General features: G+C 39.5%; 2 protein-coding genes across 2 annotated transcripts in view; one reads left to right on the top strand and one right to left on the bottom strand.

The window, feature by feature from the left end:
• LOC134812033 (ras-related protein Rab-8-like) overlaps nt 1-11,742 on the top strand; it is a 50,582-nt gene extending 38,840 nt beyond the window's left edge. Inside the window, exons 2-8 of the mRNA XM_063819220.1 lie at nt 6,873-6,954; nt 7,128-7,208; nt 7,527-7,587; nt 8,656-8,794; nt 9,451-9,540; nt 11,020-11,136; nt 11,568-11,742. Coding sequence (XP_063675290.1) covers nt 6,909-6,954; nt 7,128-7,208; nt 7,527-7,587; nt 8,656-8,794; nt 9,451-9,540; nt 11,020-11,136; nt 11,568-11,654 — 621 coding nt within the window. The 5' untranslated portion in view covers nt 6,873-6,908 and the 3' untranslated portion in view covers nt 11,655-11,742. The remainder of the gene's footprint in view (nt 1-6,872; nt 6,955-7,127; nt 7,209-7,526; nt 7,588-8,655; nt 8,795-9,450; nt 9,541-11,019; nt 11,137-11,567) is intronic.
• LOC134812032 (uncharacterized) overlaps nt 1-12,427 on the bottom strand; it is an 88,282-nt gene that overhangs the window by 7,705 nt on the left and 68,150 nt on the right. The window lies entirely within an intron of this gene.

The raw sequence follows: 12,427 nt of genomic DNA, 5'->3' as shown, positions 1-12,427 counted from the left end.
CTTCGCATCGTTGTTCTGTTAATTCACAAAGCAAGGATCTAGATTCTAAAAGGGTTGACATCGTCAATAAACTTTATTATGAGCTTTGCACTTGACCATTGTAAATGGTTTGGCCCGGCGCGCTACTTTGTAGCACTTGTTGTAGGTTTATAACCTACCAGGACGCGCGCCAAATGTTTTACGAGTATCACCCGTTAAAGCACTTGCCACATTTCGAGAAGAAAGCGGCGCGCGCTAATTCGAAGAAATTTAGACGAGTAACATCCGTCAAGCTTTGCACCCAATTTTGATACTTTCCTTTCTTCTCGTTTCTCGGATGTATAGTAAAGGACCAGGTTACTGCCACTGGGCTGCGATCGGCATGTCATTCCGCCGAATCTCTATGTTTACGAACATTATAGCCTGAGGTCCCCAGATAAAGGACCAGGTTGGTCGGATGTCCAAATGGCATCCTCATTAATCTCGGTCAATCTAATAAATGACTATCCAATACAACTGATATAAAGCTAGACTTGATATATGTCTGATTGATATGAATTGAATTGACAAATCCATCCTGGTGAGACAGGAGGGCACGACCCTTAGCAAGCATAGATGAAGCATATATGAAGGTGCCGCAGTCGGTTGTGTCCTGACTATTTTTGATATCATGAGATTCCTGATCCTTAATTTTTATTACTGTATTCAGTCTGCAGTCTTGGTGGTTGGCCCACTTAAAATTTTGGCATAGCCCCGTGTGGGCCCTGTAGGCTAATATTTTGTGGCTGGTTTTAAGCAGTGGAGGTCACATTTGTTTTATTCCAGGCTTTGAACTATGTATCTTCTTTGTTAAGTGGCACAATGTACGAGTTTTGTATATATTTGACTGATCGGTTTTGTTGTGCTGTTTATTATGTCCTGTACAGGTAATGACAAAATAAATGTTGATGATTTTGTGTGGGAGTATTTGTCGTGGCCCTCTTCACGACAGATGTTCCGCCTCAAACTTGAGCTTGGGTTGAGAACTTCTTCTTACTCGGCCCTGTGTATGTTCTGTTGGCGCTATGGTTATCTTCAAGAGACAGACCTTAGCCCCGGTCTGGCAAGGAGGACAAAGCAGAGAATCTTACCTTTCACAGAGTCGCTGGAAAGGGACGCCTGTGAAGTTTGAAACCCCTACGATAATGTAACTGTGTTTGTTATTATGGGGCTGCTTAATATATCTGGTCATGGACAACAGTCACCATTTAAGCGCACTTTCTTTGATGTAATAATCAAGGATCTGAGAATATTCCGGTAGAAACGTCTTCCGCCCCGAGGTTTGAGACCTGGAACGGCTCAAGGGACCCCTAAGGAACAAATTTGGCTTGGGTAGACTTTCTGAATATGGGGCAGTTTTGCGCAATTGACCACGCCCTTTTTTGGCGCTTTCGCGATATCTAGACCCACATATCTCCACTTCTGATTGGAGAAAGGAGATCAACTTGGGTATGAAAATGATCAGAATCATCACATTTAGGGGGGTAGAACCTGGTTTCAAAGTCCTCACGCTTAAGGTTGATGAGTTATGTGACCACGCCCTTATACGCTCTCGCGAGTAACAATTATCACACTTATTTCATGATATCTCAGCTTCTGATGGGAGCTAAGAGCTCATCTTGGGCATAAAAATGGTCAGCATCATCACATTGAGTGGGGTAGAGCATGGTTTTAAAGTCTACAGACTCCAGGTTGTTGAGTTATTAGGTCAAAACCTATTTTTACGCTCTCGCGAGCCGGAATTAATGTAGTTTATTACAAGATATCTCAGCTTCTGATGGGAGCTAAGGGCTCATTTGGGCATAAAAATGGTCAGCATCATCACATTAAGTGGGGTAGAGCATGGTTTTAAAGTCTACAGACCTTAGGTTGTTGAGTTATTAGGTCAAACCCTATTTTTACGCTCTCGCGAGCCAAAATGTATGTACTTATTACAAGATATCTCAGTTTCTGATGGGAGCTAAGGGCTCATCTTGGGCATACAAATTGTCAGACTCATCACATTGAGTGGGGTAGATCATGGTTTTAAAGTCTACAGACTTCAGGTTGTTGAGTTATTAGGTCAAATCGTAATTTTAGGCTCTCGCGAGCCGAAATTAATGTACTTATTACAAGATATCTCAGCTTCTGATGGGAGCTAAGGGCTCATCTTGGGCATCAAAATGATCAGCATCATCACATTGAGTGGGGTAGATCATGGTTTTAAAGTCTACATACTTCAGGTTGTTGAGTTATTAGGTCATACCCTATTTTTGGCCTTGAATGCAAAAGAAAAATCACTAATCTATTGTAGTATAGTAAATTGTAATAAATTCCTAATCACAACTCAATATAGGATGATAATTTATTAGATGAATAGCATTAAACGTTCCCTTGATAACAATTAAAATAGTCAGATTTTCGTTTTACGGGATATTCAAGTAACAGTTCATTCATATGATTGATCAATACCTAAATGTTCTTAGGAAATATATGAAATTACTCTTTGTTAGTCTTTTTACGTGTACTCTTGAACTGTTGAAGGTTTCAATGGCTGCTTTCTCTTAGAGTCTTGGGTGGGCTTCTGTCTTTGACCGTGTTGCAACAGATCTTTTGGCAGAAAAGATAAGCATTGCAAAGCACACCTTTCTTTGAGAACTTACATCTCCCGCCACATCTTTTGTCGATATCTTTGTTCTTACAGAAACATGTGACGGGTGACTGTTACTTCTTCAGGAAGAAGATGAAGATGTTTTACCGGTAAAAGTTCTTCATTTTCTAGTACCCATTGAGAATCACACGATAGTGCCATCTGGGGATGTGTCACTTTTCAATAGAGTGCGATGTTGGTGGCAAGTCAAATATAGAATCATTATTTCTATATTGATAGTCTCTTAACATATCAAATGTGACAAACTCTGTTGTAAGCTTGAAAACTTTCACCAAGTATTCCTCACATTTCTTGATCTGAGCTTCATTTAGTTCCCCTTTACCAAAGCCTTCAAGGTACATTTCCAAAATCGCCTTTAAGGCTGCCAATTCTGTACCTATTCTTGACAGAGTGTCACACCCAGTGCCAATATGGGCTGCGAGTAACACTTTCACCAATCAGAATAAAACAAATACTTGTCAGAACATTCTCTATATTCGAACTTATTGCTTGTACATAGTGCTTGTACAATGTATATTGTGCTTGTATACATGTGTAACAAGAAATGCGGCCGCTTTTCTTTTGTGGATGGCCGCTCAATTTCCCGATCCGTGATGGAGTATTTCATCATATTCCATACCACCTGTACTGGGGACCCCAGTCTTTGCTGTTTATAAGCATGCAGATATGGCGGAGTGACAGGCCGAGCGCCGCCCAGTTGATATAATTCCATATTGAATTTGAAAATCGTGTATATTTCTATGTAACCATATGTTTATTGTTTATGCAACCTGACACGGATCTGTGCAAAATAGTAATACTAACTCAAAATAATAATACTATGCTATCAATTAGTCCCTAGCGGGATGCGTACATGGTGAAATTAACAATGTACTTGAACATTTCAGCACCGCGCGCCAACAATTGTTTAATTCAGATGATCGCGCAAAATAACTTTGCGCAGGCAGACACGTGGGCGACACGTACGCTCGCAGGCACGCTCGCACGCTCGCAGGTACGGTCGCAAAGCTACCATATACAAAAAAAACCTCGATCGCTAACCCTTGTCCTTGACTCTTTTGTGCCTTCGGCACCTTTGAGTCATGGATCGGGAAAAAATGGGGTCTAACCTAATAACTCAACAACCTGAAGTCTGTAGACTTTAAAACCATGATCTACCCCACTCAATGCGATGATTCTAACTATTTTGATGCCCAAGATGAGCCCTTAGCTCCCATCAGAAACTGAGATATCTTGTAATAAGTACATTAACTACTACTCGCGAGAGTCTAAAATTACGTTTAGACTAATAACTCAACAACCTAAGGTCTGTAGACTTTAAAACCATGATCTACCCCACTCAATGCGATGATTCTAACTATTTTTATGCCCAAGATGAGCCCTTAGCTCCCATCAGAAACTGAGATATCTTGTAATAAGTACATTAATTTCGGCTCGTGAGAGCGTAAAAATAGGTTTTGACCTAATAATTCAACAACCTAAGGTCTGTAGACTTTAAAACCATGCTCTACCCCACTTAATGTGATGATGCTGACCATTTTTATGCCCAAGATGAGCCCTTAGCTCCCATCAGAAGCTGAGATATCTTGTAATAAACTACATTAATTCCGGCTCGCGAGAGCGTAAAAATAGGTTTTGACCTAATAACTCAACAACCTAACGTCTGTAGACTTTAAAACCATGCTCTACCCCACTTAATGTGATGATGCCGACCATTTTTATGCCCAAGATGAGCTCTTAGCTCCCATCAGAAGCTGAGATATCATGAAATAAGTGTGATAATTGTTACTCGCGAGAGCGTATAAGGGCGTGGTCACATAACTCATCAACCTTAAGCGTGAGGACTTTGAAACAAGGTTCTACCCCCCTAAATGTGATGATTCTGATCATTTTCATACCCAAGTTGATCTCCTTTCTCCAATCAGAAGTGGAGATATGTGTGTCTAGATATCGCGAAAGCGCCAAAAAAGGGCGTGGTCAATTGCGCAAAACTGCCCCATATTCAGAAAGTCTACCCAAGCCAAATTTGTTCCTTAGGGGTCCCTTGAGCCGTTCCAGGTCTCAAACATCGGGGCGGAAGACGTTTCTACCGGAATATTCTCAGATCCATGACTATAAGGGTGTTTCATCCATATGCTCCACAAATGCTATTCAGGATCAACTGTAAAACATCACTTTTCCAAACACTCCTTCTCAAATTTAATCTTAAATGAATTACAGTATTTTCAATCTTATCTCTTTTAGTAAAATTGCAAGCTAAATAGCATAACAACTAGACATGGCCAGTAACTTGACACCAGTGCAAGCAAAGCCAATTCTTGGAGACTTTGATGTTATACTTGATGTGCGAACTCAAAAAGAATGGGATGCTGGACATCTAGATCTTCCATCTGTTCGTTTAGTCGAGAGTTTACACCAGCATCCAGAAAAGGTGGCGGAGTTGACCGAACTCGTTTCGAAGAAGGTTTTAATTCACTGTGGTTCGGGAAAGCGTGCAGCAATGGTCGGCCAGATGTTGGCAGGAAAATTTACTGATCTTTCTATTGTCATTGAAGGAGGGTATAGCCATCTTGCTTAAGGAAAGAAAGTGAATAGCTTGATACTGCTGCATATTTTGTTACAATAAATTGGACTTGACTCAATATTACTGCTGACTCATCATTATTGCTGGACAGCTTCTATTATGCTTTACGACATCATGATTTTTCAAATGGAAGATCTTTATCTTATATTCAATTTTTAGGCATTTATGTTTTTACTTTCTGTCTGCCAACTTTTCTAGGAATTCTTATTTTCTTATTTTCAGATTTATCTTGTTATTTGTTTATCAAATGTCATTTTTGTTAATCGGTTAATCTAGTCATTATCATATCATATTTGTCTGTAGGGTTTTATGGTTATGTAATATGTTGCCTTAACTGAACAGTGTTTCATTGCTATACGACGTCCTTTAAAAGAAAGTAGCAATTTTAGTCTACAGGATTTACAAGAAGATCAGCAATTGAAACAACCGTTTGCTATACTAAGAACCCCATCCTGCCAGTTGCAAGCTTGTCAGCCTGATATATGATATTTTAGATTCTCATCATTATCACTGTTCGCGTTATTTATTCTTGTTTAAACCATTTTCGTGCATATTCGAAATAATGCAGTACTGAAATTATGGTAATAATGAAAAAGATAGAGTCACAGGTTAATACAGTCACGTAGCTTGAATATCCTGAAATTTATTCTCTTCGAGACTGCTGTGGTGGTGGTGGTGATGGGCTAGGCGTCTAAGGGTCCCTCAAGCAAGGTCTTCTTAGCAAACGCCAGGATTTCTATCGGGTTGGTGGTTAGTATGTCCAAGTTTAAGTCAGGTTTTCCGAAGATTTCTTCTCTCGTCCTGATCGTTGCAGGGCACCGAATCCAGTGTGGTACCGTTTCTTCTTCTTCTCCGCAACGGGGACAAGTTGCACTCTTTGTAGAGTCGATCCTATTTTTGTAGTGGGACAGGTGAAGGCAATGGCCTGCTCTGAGTTGTGCTAGCAGCGCTCCGTCTTTCCTGCTCTCTATTTTACTGTCCGCTCTTTTTCTGTTGTATCCCTTGTAAGTCTGGGAGACCAGGTGGTGTTGGGGGTCGCTATCCTTGATGTGAGCCTTTGCTACTGCTCTGGCAACTCCGTATGAGATTGTAGACTGTCCTTGGCCCAGGTCCGGGAGTTGTGCTGCTTCCTTTGCTGCTTTGTCAGCGTATTCGTTCCCAGGAATGTTGGAGTGGCCGGGAATCCAGTGCAGGTACGTTGTCCCATGGAGTGATTCCAGAGTTTTCCTGATATCCTGTGTGTCTGGGTTCAGGCTATCGATGCTAGTCAGTAATGCCTGGCTATCAGAGCATATGATGGTGTCATCATACTTCTGGTTCTCTGTCATCCATTTCAGGGCTTCCGTAAGTGCAGTTTTCTCCTCACCATAGGAGCAGTAGACTGCTGTCATAGGATTGGTATTGGGAGAATGTAATCGGCTTATCAGCTGCTGTCCAATTAACATGCAAACTCCTTTTCAAAATGCTGAATTTTATCCCGATTCCAATTATTTGAGATTTCAATTCACTTTTTGTTCACACAATTCAGATCATCGGCAGTGAAAAAGTAATGATATTATTATGTATAAATGCAATCATTTTATGCTTATTTCTCTCTTTTAACCTGAGTTAATTTTGCAGTAGGGATGGGGGAATGAATAATGCGAGTATCTAAACATGACGTCAAAAAACTACGACTATCTTTTTAAGCTTCTTTTAATCGGTGAGTTTTATTAGCTGTCAATTACTTTACCCTATATCGATTAACATTTAATTAGATAAGACGACACAAACATACTGGATTTAAAAGAGCAACATTATTATAATTGCTTTTTATATTGTATTAATTCTCATGATATTTCCAGATCAGATGTTTTGATTTTAATCCAATTTCAGGCGACAGCGGAGTGGGTAAAACATGTCTCCTGTTTCGATTCTCTGATGATGCTTTTAATACAAGTTTTATTGCCACTATTGGTAAGTATGTTAATATTTTCAGCTAACAGTTGATTGGGTACTGCTAATCAGCTAACAGTTGATTGGATACTGCTAATCAGCTAACAGTTGATTGGGTACTGCTAATCAGCTAACAGTTGAGTGGGTACTGCTAATCAGCTAACAGTTGATTGGGTACTGCTAATCAGCTAACAGTTGATTGGCTAATTTCGCAGTCATGTCTCATTGCACCACCTGTCCACCACACCAGTTTTCATAAACAAATTCTTGTTATTGTGATCTGTCCCAATCTATGTCACATAAATCATAGTTGATGGTGATATCGATGTAACTTTTCAGGTATCGATTTTAAAGTAAGGACAGTTGATATTGATGGTCGGAAAATAAAGCTCCAGATATGGTTAGTATTTTTCAGGGGGGGGGGGGGGGGTTGTAGTTTCTAACCTTCAGTTAGATACGCCTATTAGTGAGATTTTTATTACTTTATTATATCAACATAGTGCAACGCGGGATTCCACTGTTACAGTTAAAAAGGTGCGAAATTATGAAGCCACTAATAAAATTGTCAAGCAATCAAGAAAAGTTTGTAAATTTCGAGTGATAAAAGAAAATACCTATAAAAAATCATGAAACATTACCAGTATGGACGAGGAGAACACTGGCCCAATATATGTTTTATATTTGCATTACAGGTAAAGCTGTAAATAGGAGAGAGAAAGTAAGAAACTATCACACTTAAGTTATTCTGTTTCCTCAGAGTTTTGTCGAATCTATACCGAAAAAAACAGTTTTATGACTGTTTTAACGTTTTCTTGATTAAGTGGTCAGTAAATTACAAACAAACAAAAACACACACATCGCTACCACAATTATAACTCAAGATTCAAGATGTATCATGTACTAGTGTACTAGTGTACTAGTGTACTAATGTACTAGTGTACTAATGTACTAATTTACTAATGTACTAGTCAGATGGTGTGTTTAACAGTCTTATCCGGACCTCAATAAGATTAAAGTTTTATTTTCTGTCCTAATAAGCTGAATAGAAGAGTTGGGCAGTTTGCCTAATTGAGCTTGTCAACATGTGCATGCTAAACAAGTAAATAAGGTGTTGTTTCTTTTTCTGAGTCCTAATGAGCGTGTTAATTTTCCCTTACCCTACCCGATAGAAAGATAGAAGTTTTAACTTAACCTCCGTAGGTTAAGGCTGGGTAGTGTCGAAACAAAAAATATAGACCAGTTATTTGCCTTATCGATTTTTTAAAATAGATGATTAAGATTTTTATAGCCATGATAGATCTTGCTATGGAAAGTAAAAGCTTCAAGTTCTGAAGACCACCAATTTCAAGAAATCGTCAAAAATTTTGATAAAATTTGATATCGAGGAGGAAATTTCCCTGAATGTAGAACATCTCTCAATCTTTCAAGGGTACAATCTGTATCTTTTAATACAATCTGTATCTTTCAGGGATACAGCAGGCCAGGAGAGATTCAGGACCATAACCACGGCCTACTACCGAGGTGCGATGGGTATATTCCTGGTGTACGACATCTCAGATGAGAAGACGTTTGACAACATTAAAACCTGGATGAGGAACATAGAAGATGTAAGTATCGTACTCAGAAGTCTGAACTTACAGGGAAGTCAGAACTTACAGGGGAGTTGACGGGTGTATGGCTTCGATTAGCTTCTATGTAATTCCGATGAAGTGAGATCAGGATGCCACTTAGTTTTGCCAAGTAGGAGCCACTCAAACTTTTAGTGTCACTAAATTACCGTTTCTCTTGGAGCCAAGTGCAATGATTGATCAGGCCTATTAATGGTGTGTTGTGATGCGTACACGTTGTCATCTGTTTCATTCAATCGCTAATATGGCTAACATGTAATTTAGAATTACATAATTTAGGGGTCTGGCCTAAGTTTTAACAGCAGTGTGACTTGGTGACAATCTCGAGCTGATGAGCTATGCTTTTTGATGGCTCGCGGAGACATTTCACTATTTCATCCGATGTGTTCAAGTTTTCATACATGTCAGAAAAGTCTCAGCCTAACAGCCTTACTAATCTGCAACAATCTTCATGTTGTCACAAACAAGTACCTGTTCCGGAAATCGTGGCCTTGACGAAAATAGCTAATTATGATCACCTTATTGGGTACTAAAATGGGTACTTTATGCGTTGTGTTTAAATCTTGTAACATCATGTCATTCACGTAGAAACAAAACTTAATTGTTATAAACTACTCATGATTGAAACCTCTCAGAATGCAGCCCCCGATGTTGAGAAAATGATACTTGGTAACAAGTGCGACAGAGAGGAAAAGAGACAGGTCTCCAAGGAAAAGGGCCAAGCGGTAGGGTTTTACTTTTCCTCGTCATCATCACCGCTACCTCGCTAATCAAATAAATTATATACTGCTCCAGCGGGGTGTACTAATGTCTTACTCGAATTTTGTCAGCTCATGTTCTAAACATAGATCTACTAACTGTAACCTATGTCATCACTCGTTTATCTTTTATTGTTTAAAAATGCCCGATATGTGTCCGAATATGTTTTACATTCGTGCTGTGTGTGTAAAGTCTGCTCTCTACAAGCCTTATGTATCCGGTTGCAGTGTCCTAAGTCGCTGTTAAATTGATGGGAAATTCGATCGCAATCCTTAAAATTACAGATTAATTATCGGCCTTGAATTCACTTAGTGCAGTACCATTGTATCTAGGTGTTAACAACCAATGATAGGTGGACACGTCAGAATCCCAGCATTGATCCTGGGTCTGCTGTGAACATAACTTTTTGTTAAAAGTGCGCGCGCTCGAAGCTTATTGCTAGTAATCTGGTGTCGTACAGAAAGTCGAAATCAGCACTGCAACTGTAGACCCTCTACAGCTAGTTGCAGTATATGGCAATTTGTTTTTATTGTTGTTAATTTAAATAACATTAGCTTTGGGTGATTACAAATAACTGGGCGCAGTAATGTCCCAGAGGGTTTGTAACATCATGGATGCTGACTAAGCTTACCTGATCCTCTCCAACTTGTATTAGTACACTACTTCATTCACACCAGTCATTTCACTACATTAAACTGATTGAGGTTAAATGCCCTTTGTACATGCTGAAGCGATATGCTATGATGAGTGGAATATGAGTTAGGATCAGTTTGGTCCGTTTCATGGCAAAAACATTTATTGATTTTGTATTAACCCTTCGGGGCTTGCGTGACCCTTATCATAGAACTGGTTTTCAGGACTGGCAGTCTGACCTATTGCCTTGCCAGCATAGGTGTACTTATATAGTTTTGCATGGTTCAGTTGCATAGTAGTGTCCGAATTGCACTGATTCTAGCCCGAGTAGTGTTCGAAAGGGCGCCCTGTTTTGACATACCTCCTGAGCCGGTACTCATTTCCTCTCTGAGCTAGCTAGTGTATATCAGTTTCTTGTTGGTGTTTTGTCTGTGTTTGTTTGTCCGTAGTAGGAATTTACTGTAACTTTGGAGACTGGGCGCAGTAATGTCCCAGAGGGTTTGTAACATCATGGATGCTGACTAAGCTTACCTGATCCTCTCCAACTTGTATTAGTACACTACTTCATTCACACCAGTCATTTCACTACATTAAACTGATTGAGGTTAAATGCCCTTTGTACATGCTGAAGCGATATGCTATGATGAGTGGAATATGAGTTAGGATCAGTTTGGTCCGTTTCATGGCAAAAACATTTATTGATTACAAATAACTTTCTATCATGATGAACACTATTTCATGATAGTCTTTAACCTAGGTGAGTTTAAAATTCATGTACCGTTTCTCAGAAATATTGACCCCGAATATTTCAGCTTGCCGTGCGACACGGTGTTAAATTTTTTGAATCAAGCGCACTTAGTGGCCTCAACGTAGAGGAAGCTTTCTTGACCATGGCTGGAGATATCAAAAAGAAGACAGAAAAGAAGCTGGTTAGTTTATATTACTGACGTCTGACATATTGATTTTACTATTCCTGAGCAGTGGCGTAACGAAGGGCCCCGCTGACCCCGCTGTGCACAGTGCAGGGGGGCGCCGTCTTAGGGGGGCGCCTAATCGTCGTTTGAATATGGGACAATTTCGAAAACTTAACTAAAGTACTAGCAAAACTGCGCGTTTTGCTCTAGATACACACTTTTTTAGAGATTTTACCGGCTCATCCTCTAAAATCACCTAATTTGTTCAATTTTAGGGAGGGGCACCAAAAGGGGAGGGGGCGCCAACAGGGGGGCGCCTTTTCGGCGGGGGGGGGGGGGGGGGGCGCCAACAGGCAACGTTACGCCACTGTTCCTGAGATTGTTAATTACTTTTCGTAACCACCTTAAATTAAGAGACTAAACGTTTACCTCTAATTCCTCCCCAGGAAGCACCTGCAGTCCCCAAGGGTGAAATCAACTTGAATTCTGACCACCACAAGAAAAAAGGCTCTTGCAAAATGTGCACGAGTTAATCATCTTTCATATAGATTCAAAAAGTTCGTTAGTTTCAGTCCAAAACTGATCTGCTCATTTCAAGTTTTTAATGATATGTTGAATTTAACGCGTAATTCGCGTAATTCGTAGCTTAGCCTCCTTTTTACTGTATTATAGGATTATACGGATAATTATTCCACATAACTTAACGTGATGATTTAATGGCGGTGGTATGATTAGTTTTACACAGCAGCTTGAAATCCTTGATTCGATCAAATTTATTCCCCATGTGAGGATACCTGATACACTTAGAACTGATGGCTAATTTCTTTTTAAAAGCGATGTATTGTAGGATGTTTTTAATTCGTGTTTCATCTTTGATGTAATAACATTTTCTACCAAATGTAAGTTTGTGTAATATTGTAGGCTGCTAACGGCGCCAAGTTATTTTTTCTTGGCTGATTTATTGCAATGGTCGGTAACCAATAAGTTCCTTTTTGGTATAAAATAAACCAGGAATTTGGATTGTGTTTAAAAGGAATATTCTAGTGCGTTTGCAGTTTACAAATATATATTTTTGTAGGTCTAACTGGTCATTTGTTTAAAACTGTTTTTATTTTCCAACAATAACTTTATAAATATCACCTCACCACGCTGGGTAAATCTGGTTAAATTGTGATCAATGAGAATTTTAGATTCATAGTTATAATAAAAGCTCTTCCGGTTTGTTTGAAATACTTAACAAATTCCGTCAGAAGATTTAGTGATTTATGGCACTGTTATTTTCCGTCCTGGTAGAATTGGCCGTTTT

The sequence above is a fragment of the Bolinopsis microptera genome, chromosome 2 (assembly GCF_026151205.1).
Source record: "Bolinopsis microptera isolate Bmic1 chromosome 2, MBARI_Bmic_1.0, whole genome shotgun sequence".
NCBI lineage: Eukaryota > Metazoa > Ctenophora > Tentaculata > Lobata > Bolinopsidae > Bolinopsis > Bolinopsis microptera.
This window is presented reverse-complemented; position numbering and strand designations above follow the sequence as displayed.